The sequence below is a fragment of the Centruroides sculpturatus genome, unplaced genomic scaffold, assembly GCF_000671375.1.
Source record: "Centruroides sculpturatus isolate CEXI.00-Female unplaced genomic scaffold, Cexi_2.0 scaffold1167, whole genome shotgun sequence".
Classification (NCBI taxonomy): domain Eukaryota; kingdom Metazoa; phylum Arthropoda; class Arachnida; order Scorpiones; family Buthidae; genus Centruroides; species Centruroides sculpturatus.
Genome location: NW_019385399.1, coordinates 232,160 through 258,902, shown reverse-complemented (window position 1 = coordinate 258,902; position 26,743 = coordinate 232,160). Strand labels below are relative to the sequence as shown.

General features: G+C 29.1%; 1 protein-coding gene across 1 annotated transcript in view; it reads left to right on the top strand.

The window, feature by feature from the left end:
* The window catches only part of LOC111638537 (alpha-(1,6)-fucosyltransferase-like), a 33,795-nt gene that overhangs the window by 2,890 nt on the left and 4,162 nt on the right, over positions 1-26,743 (top strand). The window contains exons 5-7 of the mRNA XM_023384254.1: positions 2,310-2,547; positions 11,702-11,878; positions 24,624-24,774. Of these exons, the coding sequence (XP_023240022.1) occupies positions 2,310-2,547; positions 11,702-11,878; positions 24,624-24,774 (566 nt within the window). The remainder of the gene's footprint in view (positions 1-2,309; positions 2,548-11,701; positions 11,879-24,623; positions 24,775-26,743) is intronic.

Genomic DNA, 26,743 nt, shown 5'->3' with positions numbered 1-26,743 from the left:
AAAATACCATATTTCCTTGATTTTAAGATGTACATTTTTACTTGTTTTTCTTGTTCAGAATAGAGACGATTCTTACATTTGCAATCTAAAACAATAATCACAAATTCTCACAAGCAGATTACAGTATGTGTTATGCATTAATAAAAGACATTTTTGCTTTACTGCTCAATAGTTACATCAGTTCAAATCAGCTTTGCTGGTAATGAGTATTTAATTTAAACTTAATTAACTGCCATTTTTAAACTTGGCACCATAATTGAATGAATAACATGAAATGACTGCGTAAGCAGCATTTCCAACATTTGAAATGCTGATGATTTGTTGTAAGTCAAAAATGTTACGGTAATAAAAGTGGTTGGTTTCCTCAATTCAGTAATTTGATATTATTTGTTTAGTTTAAACCCCTTTTTAAATTGTCTTGCTTAACTTGTGTTTTAAGATGACATTGTGATGCAGAAATTAAAACAAAATACAGTGGTTACTGTGTATGCAGAAGAGCATAGAAATGCATTGTGAAATATTTTTTCATGGCATTTGTATCATTTTTCTAGCTTTTTACTTGTAAAATTTAGTTTTTTCATACATAAAATAACTTAAAATTTAATTCAAATCCACAGTGCATCTTAAAACTTTAGGAAATACTGGAATATCAAGGAAAGTTTTTATATTTATCTTATCTAGCCATGTAGAATAAAATAATTGCAAAAAAATATAATAAAAAAATACTAAAAAAGATATTGCTACTAGTGGGAAAAGAGCTGTAAACAAGATTATTGATGTACTTGAACTTGGATGTTGTATACCATCCAAATTCATGATGCAGGGCATATTTGTAGCTTTGTCACCCTCACTTACATACAAAGAATTGAGTCAGGTTGTTACAGCAGTACACAATGCTGGTTATACAACATCCAAGATATTGCTACATTGTGTATGAAGCAATATTTTCAAATATTCTCTAATTCAAAATGTCCTGTAGAATTCTAACATATCCTATGTTTTCTGCATAATTTCTGTGATACATTAAGATATTTCGGAGCTTTTTTGTTATAGGCATACAGGTATCATTATGTATAGAGAAAGCATTCATATGACTTTCAATAAGTTATAATGTACATTGTTGTTTCTATTCCTCATTTTCTACTTTTCCAATATTGAAAAGCATTTTTATTTAGCTTGTGTTTTTATTTAATATTTGTAAAGTTTTAAAGTAGACATACAACAAATAAAAGTATTGTATGAGTGTTTTATATGATATACTACTGTATGTGTTTTTGATAAAATTTGAAAAAGAATATTTTGATCATATAAATATTCCATTATTACTAAAACTTTTGTTATTAATTAAAAGTTAAATTGTTTTTTAAAATTAGATAGATCAATTCTTAGTTCAAACAATGTAAGGCTGGAATAAAGTATGCCATAAAAAACTCAAACCTCTGATCCTTATAAATGAAATTTCAGGATAGTTTAATGTGCGTATAAATGTTCCATTTTGGAACACATTCACCTGAAGATCTATTTAAATTGAAAGTATTTGTATTTTATCTGTATTAAACTATGCTGGAATTTCATTTATAAGGCTCAGAGGCTTACATTTTTTATATAAATCAATTCTTAGATAATGATATCAAAAATAATGATGTTATAATAAAAAGAAGACAACATTCTTGGAGTAATTCAATAAAATAACAATATTGTAATTTGACTTAAAATCAGGAAGGGCATTTTCATTTACTAGACAATAAAACAATTAACAACTTACTGACAGTAGTAGTAGGTCAGTGTGGGCTACACTGATCATCTATCCTGACCTTAAAAATAACACCTTCCTCTCAAATTTCACATAAAGCAGATGTTAAATGGTTGTAAGTTGATATAATTTACAGAGAGTTTCTTAAATTTAATGTTTATTTTTGCATTTTGAATCAAATAACAATAAAATATGTACAAAAAAAGCACTTTCAGAATTCCAAGAGTATTTTATATTGTTAGAAAGAAGACAAAATGAAGAAATTAAACATATAATTGTGATTTTTTGATGTAATGCTGACAGTTTCACAGTTTTAGAATAAAAACTTGTTTGTTTTTACATGACATAACTTGCTGGGCTTTATATTGCTCCCCAGATAGACTGGCATGCCAGTCTATCTGGGGAGACCATGAAATCAGAAATTGAAAGTACAATATATATAACCATGAAAGTACAATATATGAAACCATGAAAGTACAATATATATATAGTGTGTATAGATTGAACTTTTAAAACCTTAAAATTATTGATAGCAATAAATTATTTACTTTTTTAGGTACTGATGATACACAAATTATTGATTTACCAATAATTGATAATGTTAGACCAAGGCCTGCTGCTTTACCATTATCTATTCCAAAAGATTTATCAGAGAGGTTAATACGTCTTCATGGTAATCCTGCAGTTTGGTGGATTGGACAGTTTCTGAAATATTTATTGCGTCCACAGGAAAACTTGGCTAAGTTTTTAGCTATTGCAGAAAATAAAATTGATTTTAGTACACCTATTGTTGGGTAAGTTATCTATGTAATTTGCAAAAATTGGTTGGTTGATACACTCTAATTTTGCATATCATATGAAAAATATGATCTGTATTATTATTTATTATTCAAAAGAAATTTTTGCTATGGTTAGTTTTTGATTACAATTCTGTTTAGTACTTATGCATATTATATATTATTTAATTATTCTATTTCTTTAATTTGTACAAATATATTGTTAATTATACTGTAAACAACTATTAAAAATTAAATATAGTTTTAACAAGGAAATATTATTTATTTTTAATTTCTATTAAAATTCTCCAATCGTTTGAGTATTAAATGATTGGAAGTTTGCTTGGAATTCCTCAAAAAACTATTCACAAAAACTGAATTTGATGAATGAAATTTGGATATTCATTAAAATTATTTGCTGGTGTGAAAATAAGGTTATTTTTTTTATGCTTAGAATTTTGGTTAAAACACACAAAAGCAATGAATAAAATTTACTATTGTTAATTATTAGCTTTAATAATGATATATCATGATTCAATTTGAATTTAAATAAATTTTATGCTAAATTCTTTCAAAATTAAAAAAAAATTATGTATTAATATAGCATGTAACTTTATTTTTTTCTAGTTGTCCATATTTATTATTATAAATAATAATAATTATTATTATTAATTGTTATTAGCATAAAGGATGGGCATCCTGTTTCTCAGGAGCTAAGCAATTACAAATATACATTTTGTAAGCATACCAAAAGTTTTTAAATCTTTAGTTATTTTCTTCCAAATTCTTAAATTTAATCGATTATTTAATATTTACATCTTCCTTCACAATTTTAATTAGAAAATTTTACAAATTGTACAATTCCTTCAATTTAAAGTTTATTCTAAAGTCTTGAGTTAAGTTTTGCTGGATTATATGAGGTATTCCAAATGATTCTAATATTTGTGTAAACTTCTCAGTCTTTCAATATATTCAGTATTGAAAAATTGCTTGAATCACATCAATAATTTTTATTTAAAAAATTTATATATTCATTTCTAGTGAATAGTGAACTTTTATTTAGTCATAGTTAAATTATTAATCTTTTTACATTTATTTCCAATAGTTTATGTATGGTTGTAGTGAAGGTATTTTTAATATTTTTGGATACCATGAATGATAAATGGATTTATGTAAACTGTATTGATCTTTATACATTATCATATTGCAGAATCTGGTGATAGTGTATATCCACTCATGAATGTTATTCTCAAACAAATGAACACTTATACCAAATAATTGTAGTATTTTGTTTAATTTTGTTTCCCATAGTTGATTGATTTCCTGTCTTCTACTTTGTTTTAACATTTCTTGAAGTAGAAAAGTTATATTTTCACCATTTTTAAAGTTTAGTTGATAAAATTTTATTGTGTTTTTTAAAAAGAATGGGAAGAACCAGATTCAATTTGTTTTCTGGCAGATAGAATGTCCATGTACTGGTACAGTTCTCTAGTTGATGTAATCTTTGAAAAAATAAATATGGAAATATTTCAGATCAAATAAGTAGTTAAGTCTTAAAATTGGACCTACATAATATATTAATGAATTTATTATGGAGTTGTACAGTGTCATATGTAGGTGTATATTTGAAATTTTTAATTCTGAACATTAATACACTGCTCACAAAAATTAGGGGATATTTCAAAATGAATATGAAGTGATAAAAAGAAGCATTTGATTTTTTTTATTAAACAAGAACATCAGAAAAGCAAATGACAAGTCAAAGAAAGTTGTTTGATTATGCAAATGAGATGCAAAACTAACTTTAATTGAAAGTACTAGCATATCTGCAAATTCCCTGATTTTGAAAGTGCACATACTGCAATTTCTCAGCCTTTACATTGTCCCTGCAACACGATTTGCCTGAATGTGAAGCCTGGAGAGCTATGGGACATCTTGAAGCTGGTCAAACACAGACGACAGTGGCAACAGCACTTGGAACATCCCAAAGCGTGATTAGCAGGCTGTGGAATTGCTTTCAAGGACTGGCACAGTATGAAGAAGACAAGGGCAGGGTTGCCCATCTGCCACAACTGCAAGAGATGACTACTACTTGATTCTTATTGACAAAAAGGAACAGGTGCAGCAATGCAACAGAGCTGTAGGGACAGCTTCTTGCTGCCACTAGACATTCATTCATTCATTAGTTTAATTGTACATTTAAAACAAGGTACAAAGTCCTGCCCCGTAGTGAGCATTACAGGAGCATATCCGTTACATAGTTGCACCGAGTTACAGTATGCACTAATGAACAAAGCAAAGTGAAAAGAAAAATAAATAAATAAATAAATAAAATAAAAACACAATGACAATAAAAGACCTGAACAAAATATGCAGCAGCTTGCTGCAGCATATAACAGATTACCTATCTGCAGGAATATTTTCACAAAAGAAGGTCGCAGTAAATACAATAATTCTGAAAATTAGTGTTTAACAGCATTTATCCTGTGCAGAAAATTTGTAAGCCAAAGATATGAGAATCCCATGAGTCCATATATAATATGCGTACAAGTCAAAAAAACAAAGTCCACACAGCTAGTAATTGTAAGTATCAATTCCAACACTTTAAACCTCAAAACAGAGGAAGATCATGAAGCTTACATATTTCTTACAGTCAACAAACACAAATGTATATAGAGAAGCGATGATCTGCTTGTATCAGTTGTTGCGCTAAGAAGCAGAGGTAGCACTATGAATTAAACAATTTGTGCCCTGTAAAGGATTCCATAATCATTAAGGTAAGTAATCAGCTGTCTTAATATATAAGGCTTTTGCTTTAATGTAAAGTGGACACTCCTTGTCTAGTGTGTTATGTTCATGTTTATCTAGGCCACTCCTCAAACAATTAGCACATTTAGGCTTTTCACTTTTCTTTGTACATGTCTTAAACAAATGATCATCACAACAATGGCTACAAACTTTCTTCGATGATGGGCAACTTGCTGCCAAATGTCCAAAAACAAGACATTTGTAGCACTGTCGTACAGGGAAAAAATCATAAATATTGCATGTTTTCCACTGAACATAAAGATATCCTTGTTTTTTAGTCATTGCCCTAACCTCCGGTGACATTTCTAACACCCATGATAAAAACTCGTCATTTCTCTGTTTGATTGAAAATCGAATGTTTAAACCTTTTTAATCTCCTCCATCGTGAACTTCTGTGAAAAAAAATTCTGTTCAAGCAGATATTCCAATAGGTCCTCTTTGGTGATTGAGTTGGGGATTGAAGTCACTTTCATAAGAGGAAGACGCCATCTTGCGCTTCATGCCTTCAATCCTTCTATTTTGTCTAATTGTTCCTGAAAGTATTCAGCCTCCTCTCTGATAGGAAAATCAACAGCAATTCCACCCTTGTTAATTTTACGAATACGCTTGATAGGCACCTTATGCAATCGTTGATCAAAAGAATTAGTGAGCAGTGTCTTAGTCTCTTCTGATGTGCTCTCTTTATTATCATTGTAAACTAGAACAGTGTAAGTTGGTAACGAGGACTCCTTTTCAGACTGTGTATTCTTCAAAGAATTAAGATCGCGTTGTAAAATATCTCTATATATCAGAGCAGTAGTTCTTTGAGAACCTTCCGCCCCTAAAAGTGGAGGTTCTCCAAGTCACAAATAGTCTGTTTCACTTCCTGAATAGCCTCTAAATTTTTGTCACTCTGAGCAATAAGCAGCTGTTTGACATCCTCTTTCGTTGCCAACATATCAAATTTCTGAAGCAGGAAATCTGATATGGAATTTTTCCTAATTACCTCTTCAGCACTCTTCACTAAGGCAATAAATTTATCTGTAATAAATCTAATATGTTTTTCAGTACCCAATTGCCCTTTTGGGTTATTACAGAAATATCTCTCTAAATGCTCAATGGCTTCCTCAGATTCTTCCAGAAATTCTTCAATAGTATCAATCGCCATCACTGAGTATAATAACTTTTAAAATTAATAATTTCCAAAAAATTAATAATATGAAGAAAGAACATACGACTTCTGGTAAAAATTCTGGAATCTTCTATGCTGCCACTAGACAATGGATATGCATCCAGACCATACAAAATCAGTTCCATTGTGTTGGACTGCATGCCAGGTGACCAATGGTGTGCATTCCATTATCTGCTGAACATATAAAACTAGTGGAAGGTGGGCTGATGAGCATCGTCATTGGACACATGATGAGTGGTCAGCTGTCCTCTTCTCTGATGAGTCATGATTCAGTCTGTAGCCTGACAATCGTGTCCTGATTTGGCATGAAAGAGCAACATGGAAGAATCCACATTTCATGTGAGAAAGATTTTTTCAGTGGTGGTGGAATCATGGTGTGGGCTGGCATCAGCATTGGTAGTTGTGCCAACCTCTACATCATCAGAAATGGATCACTGACTGCTGTCAGATATCAAGATGAGGTCCTGCAACCTATAGTGGTACACTATGTTGGAGCAGTTGGAAACAACTTTCTTTTCATGGATGACAATGCAAGGCCCCACTGTGTGCATCTTGTGAACAACATGCTTCAGGTGGCAGAAATTGAACACATGAATTGGCTTTCACATTCTCCAGACCTGAATCCCATTGAACATGCTTGGGATGCACTGGGAAGACATCTGGCAAACCTTCCAGTGCCTCTAACAACACTTCTTGAGCTGGAAATTGCCCTGGAGCAAGGATCCCACAAGAACTGATGAAAAATCTGATCCTGTCCATTCCATTCCTCATTGCTGTCAGTGTGTTTTGGCAGTCTTGGGTGACCATACACCCTACTTAAACAGTCAATGAGTGGCACTCTCATCCAGTTTGACATGCTTCTGTTTATCCCCACCAATATGTCACTTGCTACTCAATCACGTTAATTGAGTTTGCATATTTGAACAACTTTCTTTGATTGGTTGTTTGCTTTTCTGATGAACTTGTTTAATAAAAACAAATCAAATGCTTTTTTGTTTTTTTTATTGCTTCATATTCATTTTGAAATAGCCCCTAGTTTTTGTGAGCAGTGTATAATAAATTATGAATTGTTACTTTCACTTTGTTATTCAATTTGGAGTCATGTGATTTAAAACTACTATTTGATTTAAAAGTCACTCCCAGGTAATCAGTTTCCTTAACTAATTGGAAAGGCAAATTTTCTAAACATTTGTTTATTTTTCTGAGATTTACTATTTTTCAAAAATTTTTCATTATCTTTATTTTATTTGGATTGATTGATAATTTATTTTTTAAGTTGCTATATTTAAGTTGATTCATTTTTCTTTGTAAGAAAATTTTTGTTGATGCCATAATAACTAGATCTCCAAATAATATATAATGGAAATGTCTATTTGCAATTTTAATAATATCAGTGGAATTTGAAGAGTTGGTCAATCCCTATTATATAAAAATATATATGAACAGAACAGATCATCCTGAAGTATTCCATGTGATAATTTAAATGGAGAAGATATGTTATTTCAATTGAATAATAATAGTATTGTAGTCTGAAAATAGCTTAAACACTGTAAAAGAAAATTTTTCACCTGCTCTTTTGTTCCAAATTTTGAATTAGAAGTGGTATGAAAGCTGTAAATAGTTTATGCATTTTAGACAAGTGCAGTTGAATTATTGGTAAGAAAATTGCAATTGTGTATCTATTTCTTATGTATGTATATTGAAATATCGATTCTAAATCCATTTCTTTGGTCCATTGTTGGAATTTTTTTGCAAGAATTTCTGTGAAACATTCTCTTAAGGTGGAAAGGAGAGCTACTGGTTGATAGTTGTTAGGAAAAAATTTGTCCCTTTTTAAATATCATGTAAAGTCAAACACAATTTCATGAAGCTGGATATGAAAGATTATTATACATTTTTGTTAAATAAATTGAATAACTTGTTCCTTGTGGATTTGGTAATAATTTTAAAAAATTAATTGGAATATGATCACTACTCAGTAATGAGCATCCTGTTAATTGCATCGTTTAATCCTTCCTTTGCAAATTTTGAGTCTAAATATTCATTTTGAAGGGATTTCAGATTTGGAGATAATTGGATAAAGAAATTTTTGGAAAACACCTACAGAAATTTAACCATGCTTCAAAATTTATTTTTGGAGAATCATTGCTGGGGTCAATGTTAATCCGAATTTTTAAATTGTTAATCAAAAAAGTTTACATTTCTTCTTATAATTTATTAAAGTAATTTTGAAGTTTACAAAGTATCTTTTGTTCTTGATTTAAGTAAATGCTACAGATTTGTTTAGCTTTTTTTTTTCTTTTATAGTTAATGAGATTTTGGTTATTTGAATTTTTTATAAATTTTAGATCTTTTTGTTTTATTAATTTAAAATTACAGCAATTAAAATCAAACCAGGGTTTTTTGAATTAACAGGTTGTTTATCTACATTTTTAATATGTATATATTTTTTAATTAATTGTTCAATAAACATGTAAATATTATTCCAGTTTTTATCAGTTATGTCAGCAAATAAATTTAACTATATTTCTATCTTTTCCTGATATCTTGAGAAATTATTTGTTATTTTAATGATATCTGCTTTAAGCTTAAGTTGAAAAAAATCATTCAATGTAATTTTATTCTTTAATCCCTAGCAATTCCAGTTTATCATTGCTAGCATTTAACTAAGTGTGATATTTATTGTGGGATTGACTCTTTGCAATTTCCCAACTTTAAATTGTGAAATTCTGTATGGATGGAATTAAGAAAAACAATTTCCACATTTACTAATTTTGTACTTATACAATGTTATTTTATCTTGGCCTATTGCTAAAATATCATTACAGTCGACCCCCCTATAATTACGGTCCCTATAATTACGATTCCTATAAAACTACGAAAAAATATACGTATTTTGGAAATGTTGAGTCGGATTAGTGTAGAATTGATTAATTTTATGGAAGAAAACCTTTCAATCAGCTGTAGTCCATAAACTTGACACGTGTTGGGCTGTGATTGGAACGACTTGTAAGAAATCGGATTCCTAATAAATTGGAACATATCTATATCTTATAGGGGGGTCGACTGTACATAGTTTAACCTGGCAATTTTATTTTTTCATTTTGTTGTAGAAGAGAATAAGACTATTTCATCTTATCTGAGAACCCTTTATGAGATTAGCTGAAATCTGCATATTTTGCCATTCATAAAGTAGTTTTTTCTGTTTTCATTTTATCAAGGAAGTGAAAAAAGATTATTAATTTGGTTATCCTTAATGATCATTTTATAATGGAATTTTTTGAATAAGTTGATTGAGTTATTTCTTGAATCCTTCTAAGAGTAGTGTGTGTAAATTCAAATTTTTTATAAAATTCCATATACTTCTTATAGATACTTGAATCTATAAGAAGCCATTTTGAGCCTTTTCTGAATCCTTTATTTTTTCCTTAATTTAATTTAATTTCTTAATTTATGATTCCATATTTTTTATTTTTGCCTTTTGAAATTGATCTTTAAATTCTTGAATAGATTCATGTATTGAATGTAGATCATCTTTTATAGAAGTCATTTGATTTGCTAATTTATTACTGGAATTGTTAATTAAACCTGATAGTTTATTCTCTAAATCTGTCATTGAGGTGTTTGTATTTTCATTCATATTAATTATTTATTTAGAACTCAATACATTTGATTCACTTGAAGTTGATGGTTATTTTGTAAATTGTTATATAGTTGTAAATTATTTTTAGAGAGATTCTGTGGTTCTTTATCCATAGGTGAATTGAAGTCAGTTATTAGTTTGATATTAGAAGAGGTGAAATGCTTTTTCCTGTTGCTTGATTTACTTTAACTTGACAGGGAGTCTTCCACATTTTGTCAGAGATGTTTGTAAGGAACCAGAAGTAGATTCCATTTTAGAAATAAGTAAAAACATTAAGATTATTTTGATATCATATTTTCCCATTAAAAAACATTTAGAAAACATCAATACAATGACTTCTTTCATGTCACTAAAGTCCGAAACAAAATATTTCAACAATTTCAAAAGTCATAACATGCCTTCCTTTGTGCATATTTATTTTCAGTGATTGAAAATTAAAAATAATTTAGTTGGTGTTTTTAAAAAAATTCTTACCTTCGCTGTAAAACAAAATAGCATCAGCATGGAAAGCGGTGGCGTTACAATTATAAAAATGGACATGCGCAATTGAATATGAGAAGATTATAGATTATAGAACGTTTTGGAATTTCCGTTTGGCAAATTTAAATTCTATTAGTTCGATCCTGAAGAAGGTCTGTTAATCTGACCGAAAACGTTCGATAGATTTTTAAAATAGACTGCATGTTAAAGGTATTTGGAGTTTATTAATTGAAACTTTCAATGTTTTGTGTCTTTCACTCAGTTTTCTTTAATGTAAAGATTTTTAGAGAAATGCAAGCAAGTGAAAATATCAGATTTTATGAAAAAAGTGGAGAAAAATTGAGATGTTGCTGATACTTCAGATTGAGTCAACAGGAAAGCTCCAGATGATGATGATGTTTTACCAAAAAGAAAATATCCTCATTTAACAGTATTTAGCAGTGAAGAAAAAATTCAGAAAGGAGATAATTTTAATTAATTACTGGAGGGGATCAAATGTAATGAAAATTTGCAAATGCAAATTAATGAAAATGAACGTTTTCATTAATTTGTTACTGGTAATTAAAGGTTTTGTTGCATTTGAAAAAATTAATATTAATGGGCAATACTTTTGATTGTGATTGCTAGTTAATTATTGATTGCTTTAATAAACACATTTCTCTTAATTACATAAAAGAATAGCACACTTTTGTTAACCTTTGGAATCTAACCGTATGTTTTGTACTAGTTCTTTGTTTCATACAACATGGATTCGCATAACACGACACTTTCTTTGAACCTAACTACTGTGTTATATGGGAGATGTCTATATGTTACTTTAAAAAATATTTGTTACTACTATTAATGTAAAATAATAAAAATATATTTTCATATAGTTTTAATATGGATTGTAAGAGTAAATTAATTATTGTGTATTTTTAGTATAAATAATTGCATAAGGTAATAAGTAATTATAAAGATAATTTGATTAGCATTTTTCATGTCAATGTAGTTTTGTTTAATATGTTGATATGTAGTTAAAACATTTTATTGATCACATAATTGTAATAGAAATAATGTTATTTTTTAAGAATACATGTTAGAAGAACTGACAAAGTTGGAACAGAAGCTGCATTTCATGGGATAGAGGAATATATGGAGTTTGTTGATGAATATTATCAACAATTGGAATTAGTTGAAAAGGTTGAGAAAAGACGAATATATCTAGCAACAGATGAACCTAATCTTTTACAAGAAAGCCAAAAAAAGTAATTTTTTAGTCTTTTTATTTTTGTTAATTATAGTTATTAAATATCTGATTGCAATTCAAATACTTTTTCAGAATTTAGAATAATTGAAACAAATGATAACAATTATTTCTGTAGGCAACATAAATTAGTTTCTTCTATATTAAAAATAATTTATTCTGTAATATTTAATACATTGGCAGTGTGTATATATACACACTAGCTGTTACTCGCAACTTCACCCGCGGAGGTTTTGCAAGCAAACCCCCATTTATATTCAGTATTTCAACAAACATAGTAATTGTTATATAACACCTACCACTGAGAATGATGAGAATTACTGAGAATCAAACAAACTATTTTCAATTTGATCAATTTTCTGGAACATTTACAATCATTCTATAATTGAACTAATATGCAATAACAAATTTGAATTTAAAACAGTTTGAACATTTGGTTAAAAAATTGAAATGTATAAAAATATTTATAACAATGTCTGAAATGTTATCAATTTAATACACCTAAGTACTCAATGATGACTAAACATAGTTGAAAACAAAAAATCGCATCTAAAATAGTACAGTAGAAGCCCTTCTTTCGGTTAAGCCTTAATGATCTCTCTCTCCCATGGGGGAATTTTGAAAAATCCCTTCTTAGTGTGCGTTTTCATGATGTACCCTAACTGTGTACCAAATTTCACTTCTTTAGGTTCAGTGGTTTGCTCGGGGCAATGATGAATCAGTGACTCAGTCAGTCAGTCAGGACAAGTAATTTTATATATTTAGATTTCCAATGTATTAAATATTACTAATATATATATGAGAGGCAGTCAAAAAGTTTCCAGAATTGTGATCGTGCACTGTAGTGGCATGAGATATGGCAACGCAGACCTAATCATCTTCAAAGTGGGACTCTTCTGCACAGACACTTCTTCCATCGATCCTGCCACTGTTGAATGCTTCCTTTGGAATCTTCTAGAGTTAGGCCATTGTATTCAATATGATGTCCTCCCTGCTTGCAAAATGCATCCCTTTGAGGCCCATTTTGTCAAAATCTCTGCAGCGATCATCATGTGACATTCTGTCTGATCAGGATTCAGCAGCTTTGGAACAAATTTTGTACTGACACGTCTCATCTTTAGATCCTTGGAAAGAATTGCATGAATGGATCTGTGAGAGATACCAACTTCTTGCTCCAATTCAGCAATGGTTATTCTTTGATCATTTTTAATCAGTTCTCAAAGTTTTTAAATATTTTCTTTACTTCTGGATGTTGAAAGTCTCCTGCTACGTTCGTCATCCTCCAACATTTCCTGTCCATTTTTAACATGTTTAGTGCCCGAGGTCTAATTTATTTCTGCTTGGAAAATTGTCATTATTTTATTTTTTATATTAAATAATTATTTCCACTTAAAAATGAATCTGACAACCAAAAAAATTACTGGAAAATAATTGCCGCAAAATAAATACCCCAAAAAGTGTTTTTACAGAAAAACTATATGAAAAATTTAAAAGCATTCTTTTTAAATTATTTTATTTGAAAAATATAGCTGCACTTCTTTCATTTAACAAGGCGTGAAATTTCACACGTGCAGTCTATGTTGTTTACAAACCGGTTGACCTTGAGAACATTTGGTCAGCTTTCCTGGGTCATTGTCATATATGCTTCAGGGTAATATTGGTTTAAAGCAGGAGAGCTAACTTACCACATCTATTCAAATATAACACAAAATTTTTGATTTTTATGCTATTAAAATATGGGGGGACTGAAAAAAAGGTATGGGAAAAAAATTCTACTGAATAAAAAACAAAAAAAACCTGCTGATGTTATAAAAAATATCTAATAGTGTTGACTGATTTGACTTCAGTAAAATTTTTTACAAATAGAAGTTTAGAATGATTTAATTAATTTGATAAAATAACACCCATAAAAAACAATAGTGCAATTAAACTGGCCAAACCAGTTGTAAACTGTAGATTTCTTTAGTGCATTATCACTGTAAAATTGCTGCAGGGCTGTCAGCACCTTTGCAGCAGTTTTCCCCAATTTGCACATAAACTTGATGTTTCCCGTGCTGCTCAAACTGGGACATTGCATCGAATGACTATGCAAGTTTAAACTTGCACGAGCATTATCACATTGCAAGTAGATATGCTGAGCTTTCCACCACAGCAATGCATAACCTTATCTTATATTGCATTTTCTAACTGTAGGTAAATTCTAGGAATTTTTGATCGCCCCTTGTATAATGTTCTGTATGTTCAGAGATGTAGCTATAAAGGGCAGCGTTTTTTACACTAAAGCTCTTCTGACCCTTTCTCCCTACTATCCCCAATGCCATAATGCCACACCATTTAAGTTTAAAATTAAATAGTGTAAAAAAAGAATGTCGCAAGCAATTGACTACTGGGTGAAATAGAAAAACAAGTGTATTAGACTCATATACTAGACTACATGAATAGCCATGAGGTAAAGAGGAATGAAATTTAACTCTTATTGTTTAGTCTTTCTGTTTTTATCAAGCATTCGGTTTGCATATGGCATGCAAGGAGTTGCTATATCAGTATGAATTTCTGGGACCCTATTCTGACACCAGTCGTGGTGAAACACCATGACTGATGTCAGAATAGTAAGCATATCTGTATAGAGTGGTTATAAACTCTGTATCACATCCGTATGGCCGTACCATATTCCATAAGAAAAGTTTGGATCAATCAAACTTTTACAGTAGGGATATGGAGAATTGACCAACTGTGCATACGCTAAGTTGCCATCAGGCAATATACAATTGGAAGTTGTGCCAGAAGCAACCAACGAAACTATGACAAATTGATTGAAATGTAACTTTTGACTGACAATGCTGCTTCTGAATAATATAGAATTTTAAGATAAGAATTACTTTGGTCATAAAAAAAATAGAAAAATAATAAAATGAATAAATAATTATAGTGTTAGATCTGGCAATAACTACCAATGATTTGCGCATGCTCATGATGGACTGCTTCGTAAACCATAAAAAAGTTTGTTACAGAAAAGGCCTTACGGTAATTTATAACTATTGCTATAGATATCCAATGTAGCAAATATTTACGAATATGGATATAGTTACATTATGGAGTTTATAACTTGACCCTAAGTATTTGACTTGTGGATAAGCAGTTTCATGTGTGAGGCAGGTTAAGAGGTGGGAGAAGGAACTGACTGTAAATTCAAGCAATTCAGAAAATAAATCTCTCTCTCTTCTTGTGGAATAACCATCTTGGAAACTTGGTGAACAGGTGATAATTCATTAAAATTGGTCAAAAAAATGTCATATTCTTGGATAGGACTGACCAATCAGAAAATTTTTTATGATACTTCCTTGGAGTTATTCATGAGAAAAATGGTGAATAATGTGTTGGACAAGGAAGTTGGCATGATTTATTTCTTCAGAAGATGAAATGTATCTTCTATCCATTGAAAGTTGCAACCTTAGACTTAGCAAAAAACATTAACAAAATTTTTCCATTTCTCAATTCTCACATTAGTATGACAGTTTCTTGCTCAATAATGTGTTACTAGTGATGTGGACTATTGCATTTTTATAGTATCCTACTTATCTACTAAGGCTAGGCAAGCAAGCTTTCAGCCATGCAGGTGACCTATATACAGAAATTTCTGCAGTGCTCTTCTTTTGCTCTAGTTGATACAAATTATCTTTTTTAATACTCTAGTTGTAATATTTCTTAATTTTCTTGTTTTTATTTAAGTTGGGAATTGATTTATCATTATCATCATTAATTTGAATAACAAGATCAATCCAATCATAATTTTTTCTGAAGTGAAACCACTGCTGATTTTTTGATCTTTTGATTTTTTTTCCTTTTTTTTTTTTTAACATTGGTTTGTTCTTTGTCTTTCTATTTTTGGTGTAGTAGTTACTATTACACTTGCTAAAAAACCTTATAGATCATTGATTATTAGTTTTAAACAATTATTTGCTTAAATTTCACAAATAATTTCTTTATAGCAAGTTCAAATTCAATAAAGTTTTATAAAGTTGCTGGAAAAAGTTACTGGAACCAGTAAAAGCTGGAAAATAATATAATAATGCACACATCATATTTGATTTAATTCCTTCAGAGCCCTTTGTATAATAACTTGATAAAGGGGGTGCTGAAGTCAGTTGACTGTGTTGGTGAATTTTGTGACTTTATGGAAAGTTAAAAATTATGGAAAATATTGCTTTTTCTGTAGTTGTATCAATATTTCTGTTGATTCTTAAGGGAATAGAGGAAAATCACTTCCCTTTGTCTCGAACTCCTCCCAATTCATCAGTTTAGTTTTCTAATGTTAAGAGCAATAGACGTCATCCTCCTAGTGAACCTATGTTAAAAATTCCAAAATTGGACAATTTTTTTCCTGCTAAATCTGATTCAAGTAAGTATTCCTAACAAAATTCTTTCATATTTAGATGAAAGGTTTGATACAGTTCTTAATGCTCTAAGCGAGGTATCTGCTAGAATCGATTGGCTTGTTAATTTACGTAATGAAATGATGAAAGATTGATTAAGATTGAAACTAAACTGGAGGAAATTTTTAAGTTTAAGCAGTAGTCTCAAAGCAAAGATAGTTTGCTTTTGCATAGTGTTGACTCATTGGCAAATGAGCTGCGAAGGAAAAATATAGTAATCCAGGGTCTGATGGAGACCAGTGATGATCTGAGTAATAAGAGACAAGAGCTGTTTACAGTAATAGTAGAACCCTAGGACTATTCCATTGGCAAGGATAACAAAGCTTCATAAATTAATTACTATTTTGGTTGAATTATCATTGTTATCAGATAAAAAATTAATTTTTAAAAGAATAAATAATTTTAAAAATTGAAAAATTTACAAAAATTAAAATCTTCAATGATTGTGTTGNTCATTGGCAAATGAGCTGCGAAGGAAAAATATAGTAATCCAGGGTCTGATGGAGACCAGTGATGATCTGAGTAATAAGAGACAAGAGCTGTTTACAGTAATAGTAGAACCCTAGGACTATTCCATTGGCAAGGATAACAAAGCTTCATAAATTAATTATTGTGTTCGAAGCAGCAACATTGTTATCAGATAAAAAATTAATTTTTAAAAGAATAAATAATTTTAAAAACTGAAAAATTTACAAAAATTAAAATCTTCAATGATTGTGTTGGAGATCTAGATTAAGATGCAAAAAACTATTACCTTTCTATCACTAATATAAACCTGAAAAGAGGAAAGTTTGATTAATTGCAGATATTTTGCCAGTTGATTCTGAAAATTTTACTATAGATCTAGTGAGAAGTGAGCTTGTGAATCTTAATTTTTTGTTTCCAACTTTGAACATGGGACCTCAAAGTCTCACTTAGAGTTTAATCAAAATTTACACAAGCTGAAGGTAAAAATTATGGCATGGAATTGCCAAGGAATCTTTTTGTTTAATTTAAATGACAGAGAATTTGTAGATTATTTTCTGCAGTTTTCAATTTTGGGCCTGACAGAGACTTGGCTTGCTTTCCCAGTTAAATCAAATATAAATAAGATTTACCCAACAATGAGTGTATTTGAAACACTGGCAAGTAAGACTTCAGGTCGAGGAAGGCCATCAGGAGGTCGTCGTCTTTGTATAAACAAGAATTTAGGATATGCGGTTCTGCTTAAGACAATGCAATATTTAATTGTTACAAGACTAATTTTTGATCAAAAGAAATTCAGCAATTCTCGAAATTTAATTATTATTTTAAATTATCTGCATATATCTGTTTTTAATAACATATTGGATGATCTGGAAGATTTGATTTCTAGTTATTCTGTTGATCATGATCTATTATTAGGTGATTCAAACGCCAGGATTGGTACAAAGATGGACAATATTTTTTATGGGAATATTATTTTGAATTCACCATTATCAAAAGATTTGGTTAACAATAAACAGGATGATCAGTTTATTGAATTGGTTGAAACAGGGGTTGGCAACCTGCAGCTTTGGAGCTGCATGTGGCTCTTTTAATACATAATTGAGGCTCTCTTTACATTAGTAAATAATGTACATATAACAAAAAATAAAATTTTTAATTTAAGTAACAGGAAAAGATAACTCTTAAATGCCACTAATATTTTTTAAAAGACTTTCTAATTTCACTAATCACTTATCATTTCAATGTCAGAGTAAGAATATTAAAAATATAACAGCATTTATAAAGAATGGGGACATGTGGTTACAATTATCAAGTCTTAGATGGCACAAAGTGTAAAAATTAGACCATGCTCATGAAAAATGTTTATTGTACTGTAAATAGAAAGGTTTCCTTACTTTTATGGCTGAAAAAACAAATGTTGTTTGTCCCTAGAATTTATGACTCTGTTTTTATTTCGAATGATTCTAGAATTTCTCACTTACAGATACTTGCCAACACAAGAGCAACACTAAGTTTTCTGCTTTTAGTTTTGTGCTCTATTGGATATCTTTTATATAGAATTTATTGTACTGTTTTATCAAGTAAGATTATTATAATTATATTATTTCCAGAGACTATTATCTATTTGTTTTCTTGTGTGTAAGATATAAAAGAACAGGTTTTTAGATAATTTTTCTTATTTGTTAGATTGGTAAAAAATTGCTATTCTACTTTTTCTAATTAATATGGCTGGAAAAAAAGAGAAATGTAGAAGAAGAAAATTGAGAATGTAGAAGTGAATGGACTGAATCCTATGCAGTTGTTTCAAATTTAACATGGTTTCCAGTGTGTTTAATATGTCAAGAATAGTTTTCTAATAACAAAAAATTAAATGCATAAAGGCATTTTTTAAATAAACATAAAGCATTTGCAAACACTTATCAAGAGGGAGAAGAAAGAAGAAAGGCAGAAGAAGAACTTCAACGTAAAATGAACTTAAGTAAAAGTACATTTTCAAATTGGATAAAATCAAGTAATAATACAACTACTGCTAATTTTGTTCCCTCTCTGGAAATAGTGAAACAGGGAAAGTCATTTACGGATGGCGATTTTGTGAAAGATTGTTTTATTAAAATGTCTGAGTATTTTTTTTTTTTTGCGATTTTAAAAATAAAACAGAAATAATTGCTAAAATAAAAGACATGCCATTGTCTGCTAAAACTGTAAGAGAGAGAACTATTTGTATGGCAGATGATGTAACTAGTCATCAGATTACAGATTTAAGTTCAACACCAGGATTTTCTATTACCTGTGATGAATCTTGTGATGCTAATGATATTGCACAGGTTAACTCTGACAGACTTCAGGAAGAGTTACTTGATATACTGCCACTTACAGGACAAACTTAAAGTGAAGATATAGAATCTGCTGTTACGAATTGTTTGAAAAGTAACTATTTTATTAATATCAATATTTTATCAATTGCAACTGATGGAGCATCAAGTATGAAAAGGTGAAAAGAAAGGTTTTGTTTTTGTTTAAAAAACAAATTTTGCATGACGTTTTTTCTTTTCACTGCATAATCCATCAAGAGGTACTTTGTTCGCAAACTTTTCCAAAGGAAATAACATTAGTTATGGACCTGGTTGTACAAATTGTGAACAAAATAATGGCAAGACCACTATATATTGGCAATTTTGTGAACTTCAGAATATTGACTATTGACTTCATTAAGATCTTTTTTACACAATAAAGTAAGGTGGCTTTCCAGAGGAGCAGTGTTAATGAGATTTCTGCTTGCATTGAAGAAATAAAATTATTTTTAAAGCAAATAGATCTTGAATACGTTGAACTCAATAATCATGATTAGTTACAAAAATGTTATTTTCTGGTGGACATGACCTCACATTTAAATACACTAAACAAGAAACTGCAACGGAAGGGAAATACAGCTATTTTGCTTTTAGAAGAAGTACTTGCTTTTGAACAAAAATTATGTTTATCACAGACTTAGAGAAAGGCACATTGCTATATTTTCCTATGTTGAAGAAATATCAACATGATTATATTTCAATAGATTTAACATATTTCGCACAAATAGCAATAAATATGAAATTGAGATTTGATGAAAGGAAAAGGGCAACGTTATCATTTATATTGAAACCACTCAAAATTAATTCTGCTGATTTGAATTTTTCATCTTTTAATGATATTGATCAAAGCAATTTTTCAACTAGAACTAGCAGATTTAAAAATCAAGGAAATGTGGAGTTCAAAATTTGTAAATGTTAAAAGTGAATTAGAAAATTTAGAGAGACAGAAATCTAGTTTTGCTGCACAGCATAAATGGTCTGAGATAGAAAATCTTAAAAGGCAAGATCAAGTTGTTTTTGATAGTTGGAACAATTTGCCTGATGCTTACATTCAATTAAAAACTTATGCATTTGGACTTTTATTGATTTTCGGATTGACATATTTTTGCAAATAGACATTTTCAAACATGAATTTTATTCAAAATAAACTAAGAAATCAACTGAACAGTGAGTGTCTGACATCTTGTTTGAAAATAAAAGTAATGTCATTTACTAAATTTTGACAAACTTTCTCAAGAAATTCAGCAACAAAAATCTCATTAGAAACCATATCTTGTTCTTATTTTTTATGAAGTTCTCTATTTTATTCATACAAGTTAAATATATTATAAAATATTTTAAATCTCAGCATACTGTTTGACTGAAGAAAAATGTTAATTTATGTGAAAGGATGTTTAAAATTAGTTGTTTTTTACTTTAAATTAATAATTATAAAATATAATTATGACTATTGTAACATTGAAAATAAATAATTGAATTGCAGTGTATATTATTATAGCACCTTTAAGCAAAGCACAAATAAACCCATTTTAACAAAAAAAACACACGTTTTTTATGCTCAGTTTTCAAAAATGTATATTTCATAATTCAAGTTGCTGACTTGTGGCTCCATAATTATTATTTTGGTAAATATAATTCCTAAAATGGCTCTTTACGAAAAAAAAGGTTGCTGACCCCTGCATTAAAGACTGTAATTTGTATATAATAAATGGTTGTCACCCTCATGATTCCTCAGCTAATTTTACATACATATCCAAATTGGGAGCATCAGTGATAGACTTATTAGTATTGAGTGATCGAGCGTCTTGAAGATTTTTACAGCATCTTGAAGATTTTTACATTTCTGAGGACTACATGTCTGACCATCTTTTGATAGTACTAGAATTATTGTTTGATAACACAAGAAAAAGTGATGCTATTCAAAGAGAACAGGAAAGGTTGATATGGAAAGAAGAAAAAATAAACATGTTTATTCAAGCTGTTGCTGATTTGTATATAACTGTAGTGCTTATTGACAATATAGAACTAACTTATTCATTAATCATTACTTTAATTTGGAAATCTGCTAGGCAATGTGGATTAGTAACAGAATTTGGGATAAGAGGTAAAGTTGGTTTTGGATGGTTTGATAAAGACTGTATAATTGTGAAAAAAGAGAAAAATAGGGTTCTGCAAGAGTTCTGCAGATCTCACTTGAATGAGAATATGGTTAAATATATTAACTATAAAATTAGTTTTCATTCATTATGTAGTCAGAAGAAAAAATATTGGACTAACATAAGTAAATAGTTGCAAACTACAAGGTTGTCAAGAGACTTGGAAAATCATAAACCAAGTGTATGTTAAGCAGAATGCAGAGAGCCAGATTTCTACTGATGGATAGAAAAGTTTTTTGAAATTGGATTTTAGTAGTAGCTGTCTTAGTGTTTTACTGACTATGGATTATGATAATTTTTCTCCTGTTTTAGATGATCCTTTCTCATTTGAAAAATTAAAAATGGCAATCCAAAGATTAAAAAAGGGTTCATCTCTCGATATGGACAGAGTGAAAAACGAATTTATTCAATCATTGCTGAGGACGGTCTATTTAGAAATTTTCTTAATTTGTTCAATAAAATTAGAGACAGTGGCTTTTCCAGAGATATGGAAGAAAGTTTTATTAAAAATGATTTACAAGAAAGGTGAAAGATCTGATCCACGTAATTACTGTCCAATAGCATTGTTGAACATGTTTAGAAAACTGTTTACTAGTTTATTATCGAATTGATTAATAAAATGGTTAAATGAGCATAATGCTATCTCAATATTTCAAGGTGCCTTTGTTCAGGCAGGGGAACAATTTATAATACCTTCTTCATTCTCAATGGTTTAATTCAGTGTGTATTATTGAGGAAAAGAAGGAAAATTTATTCACTTTTTATTGACTTAAGGTTAACATTATCAAATGCCTTTTTTAATTTATTGTGGAACAAACTTTATAATGTGGGACTCTCTAGATCCTTCATTATTTTGCTTAGGAATTTGTTTTCTACTACCCTTTATCAAATAAAGGGAGGTATTATGCAAGTAGAATTGACTATATCTACTAGAGGTTTACCCCAGGGTGAACCACCAAGCCCTTTGTTTAATTTGTGTATAAATGATCTTTCAGAGATATTTCATCATTCAGATCTTTTGGGCTTTTACCTTACTGTCATGGATGAACTGCATTGTCTTCTATATGCAGATGATGTATTATTACTAGCAGACTTTGTCATTTTTACAAAAAAAAACTGATTTTATTATCTGATTATATGTTGGAAAATGATCTTTCTATTAATTTTCAGAAAATGAAGGGATTGGTGTTTTGAAATGGAGGAAGATTTCATAAAACTGATAAAATTTTATTAACAATATGGAAATTGATTTTGTTTCTCATTTTAAATATTTAGGATTGAATTCTTCCTCCTGGTGTTTTCAATCATCATTTGGATATAATAAAGATATATTACAGAAGACAGGTTGTCTTTTGACACTACAGAAAAAAAAATGAGGATGAACACTATTAAAGCGAATCTGAAACTTTTTGATACGACATATTTGATCCCAGTTTGGAGTTTAAATCTTATTGAAAAAATTGAGAAGGTTCAATTAACGTATTTCAAAAGATTATTTAAGCTTGAATGTTCAGTGCCTGGTTCTGTTTTAAGATTGGAATCAGGGAGACCACCACTTGAAATTAATATTTTAAAAAGTATTTTGTTGTTTCATTCTAAGATAATTGATCTTCCTCATCATGATTTTTGTTATTGTCTTTATTATTCTTTATTGTCTTTATGATTTAAGAAAGGAAATTCAAGCAACAGAAATTGGGTATTATCAATTAAAAACATTTTTGATAATTTAGGCTATTCTTTTGTATTTTCAAATCATTCACAGCTACAGTTGAGAACTCATTTTTGTGATATAATACAAATTAGATGTGGTCAATTATGGAATCAAGATATTACTTACACTTCACTTCAGCAACATAATATTTATGAAAGAAGTACAGGTTGGCAGACCACCAATTACTTAAATTATAACATTGGATTTCCTATGAAACGTTTGTTAATGCAACTTCATCTTAATAAATACTGGATTATGTTGAGTGGTCAGTATGTAGATATTTCCAAGATTTTGTAAAGAATTATTTGTATGACAAAAGTATGTCTAAGATAATTTGTATAAATTGCTTAATTTTTTTGTTAAATCTTTGTACTATTTATGTTAATTGTATTGTTTAAGCACAATTAAGAGATCATTGTATGGCTGCTTATTTATTAATTTTGCTCCCCTCTTGTATGGAAGTACTTGTACTTATATCAATAACAAATAAATAAAAATAATAACTTGATGAAGTGACCAAAATTGCCCATTTTTCCAATAAACATACTTGCTGGAATAAGTATGGAAAGTGTCTGAGTTATCAAAACTATAAACTTAATATAAACATTGCTTTTTTACAATGACATTTTAATTCTAGAGGTATTCTATATTTTAATGGATATATATTACAAACATTTTCCATCTAGTATTTTGGAGTTATCTCCTCTAAGATAAGTAGCAATAATAATTTCAACTTGATTAATATCTTATTAGCAACTTGATTAATATCTACAGAATCCTAATTTATGTTATACATTTTTATGTATCAATGTGATCAGTATGAAGATGTTTGAAGACATTTATTGTTTTCTTAGCAAATCCGTTTTCATTAACGAAATGAAAATACATAGCATGGAAAATTTAGAAAATATTGTAATTTATTTTGAGTAGTAATGAAGATAATTTGCAACAACTGAAAATAGCAGTTTTTTCTTATTCACAGGGGTAAAAATCTAACAAATGTATGGCTACTTCATATGATAAAAGTACTGTACATATGCATTGTCAGTATAGAATTAATCTTTACTAAATTATTAACTCTGAATGTCATGCCAATCTGTTTTGCGAAAATAATCGATGTCCTTGTTTTAAGTTAATGATTTGTTTTTATTTAAAGATGTTTAAAACTTTATCTAAATAGTAACTTTATTTTCTATTACTGTTAAAAAAAATCTGTTAAATAGATTTGTAGAATATCCTAAGTTATTATTCTCTTGATTTATTTATGATTAGTCTAAAAAAATTGTAGATATTCTGTGAATCTTATTAGGAACTTTAGTGTTACTTATGAAGTGTTAGTATTATCTGCTTTGAAATTTTTGGGTGTATATTTGAATGATGATTGGGCTGCAGTTTGAAAAAATTGTAGACCTATAAATTCCTACTGTCATCCATCTGTCTGTCCTTAATCTCAAGAACTGAGTTAGGTAGATGAAAGATGAGACCAGATACAGAAACCTTAGGGGCAGGAGGCTCTGATTAACTATATGTAAAATTTTGGTTTGCATTGGAGTTATGTTATTTCAATTCAAAACTTTTCCTCTGAAAGGAGTTAATTTTTGTAATTAAATACAATTATTAATTTTAGATACCCAAATTATGTCTTCCTGGGAGATGCTAACATTGCCAAGAGTGCCTCTTTAGGAAATCGTTACTCATCTGAATCTTTGAAAGGAGTCATTTTGGATATACATATGCTTTCTAGATGTAATTATTTAGTATGCACATTTTCATCACAAGTAAGTGATTTTTGTTATTTAATAACTAAATAAATCTTATTTTTTTAAAATAATTAACATATTTATCTTAAAATATCTATTATAGATTGAAATTGTTGGTGAAAATTTCAGATTTTAATATTTTTCAATAATTGCATTTTCCCAACACTTTAAATTTTAAAATATAAAATAAATTCCTTTTTCTTAAACATAACACTATTTATTTTTGAAGACAAAATACCCTAAATATTTATTTGTAAATGGTTGTTTGATGTAATCTATGAAAAAATTATTGTATTTTTTAAATTTAAATCACTTCTGAATCATTTTAAAGTTTTATATCACATATGGGAGAATGTAGTTTTTATATTTTGTGATTATGTATTGTATAACATATATACTGTATTCAAATTAATATTAAATAACATATATTTCAAAAGGTATAACAATGAATACCATATTTGCTCGCATGTAAGATGAGATTTTTATTCATTTATCACAGCTTCAAATTCCTAGGGCGTCCTATACGCATGACTGAAAGATTCTTCGTGATTTGCAGATAATTTTTGTGAACCGTGTATTCTCATTTTTTACTGGATGCTTACCTTCTTATATTTAAAAACAAAAGTATTTTATCTGGGTTGTTTGAATCATTCTTGTATATTGTCAGGAGTAAAGATGAATAGCAATAGGAAAAGCAAAGCTTTTGAATTGAATTCCAAACTGAAATTCCAAAATCACACAAGAGCCTGATATAAGTTTTAATCCATTCCCACATGAAAACCGATGATTATTCAGAAATCAAAATTTGGAGAAACTCATAAGTGTAATTGATGGAGAGTGGATTAGACTGTTAAGAATTGGCAAAAAAAGGTTTCTGATTGTCCAGCTTTACATGAACAAATTATGCTGCTGATTTTACAAGATTTTTCTTTCAAGTTTAAAATGCCAGTAATTTTTGCAGGACAGTGTGTGCATTTATGTTCATTTGATATTTTGCTTGTGATTAAACAAAATAAAATTAGAATTGCATTATAAATCTAATTTTCTTTATTTTGATCTTTAAAGTCACACCTCATCCTATATGCAAGTCCATCTTATATTCAAGTAAATGTGGTAATTTATAATTAAAATATATAAATTTTAATTTAATATTATATCAAGAGTAAAAATATTTTTATATAGTAAATGCTGTAATAAGGCTGTGGGTTGATAATGAGGATAATACCATACATGAAAATGGATAGGCAATAACAATTTTGGTTATTACTCTTCATAAGAATATCCAAACAAAAATATTAAACTGATGGCTGAAGTTTTATTCTTATTTTATCAGTAATAAAACAAGAAAAAATATTCTGAAATAAGTATTGTGTTTTGATTTAATTACCTTTTAGTATTATTTTTTGTGCTGAAATCTGTAAACTTCAATATAAATATGAATGAATGAAGAATAAAAAAACAGTTTGTTTCAAAGTATAGAAAATTTATATTTTTTAATATAATTTAAACATACAGTGGAACCTCACTTAAATAGCATAATTCGTTCCAGAATCTTACTCGTAATGAGAAACAGTTTTTCCCATGGAAATTAATGTAAAATATGATAATGCGTTCCATGCCAAAAAATACTCAAATATTTTATGTATAACATTTATTCAAAGAAAATTACACAATATACATTGTTCAGAAGCGTGAAGTCATTGTCATCTTTTCTTCTAGTATGGAATGAACCAACCTGCAAATCAAATGCAAATTTTTGTTTTCTGCAAATCAAATGCAAATTTGATTTGCAGAAAACAAAAAAACACAGATATGTCTGATGAAGACATCAAACTATAGCCCAAGAATTTGGCATATATAAAGGCTATAATTAAATATTAGAAATTAATTTGACTAGAAATAGGCAGTTATGCTGCCATCTCATATTAAATTTAATAATTATAAATAATTAATTTTTTATTTAGACATTTTAAAAATTTAATTTGGA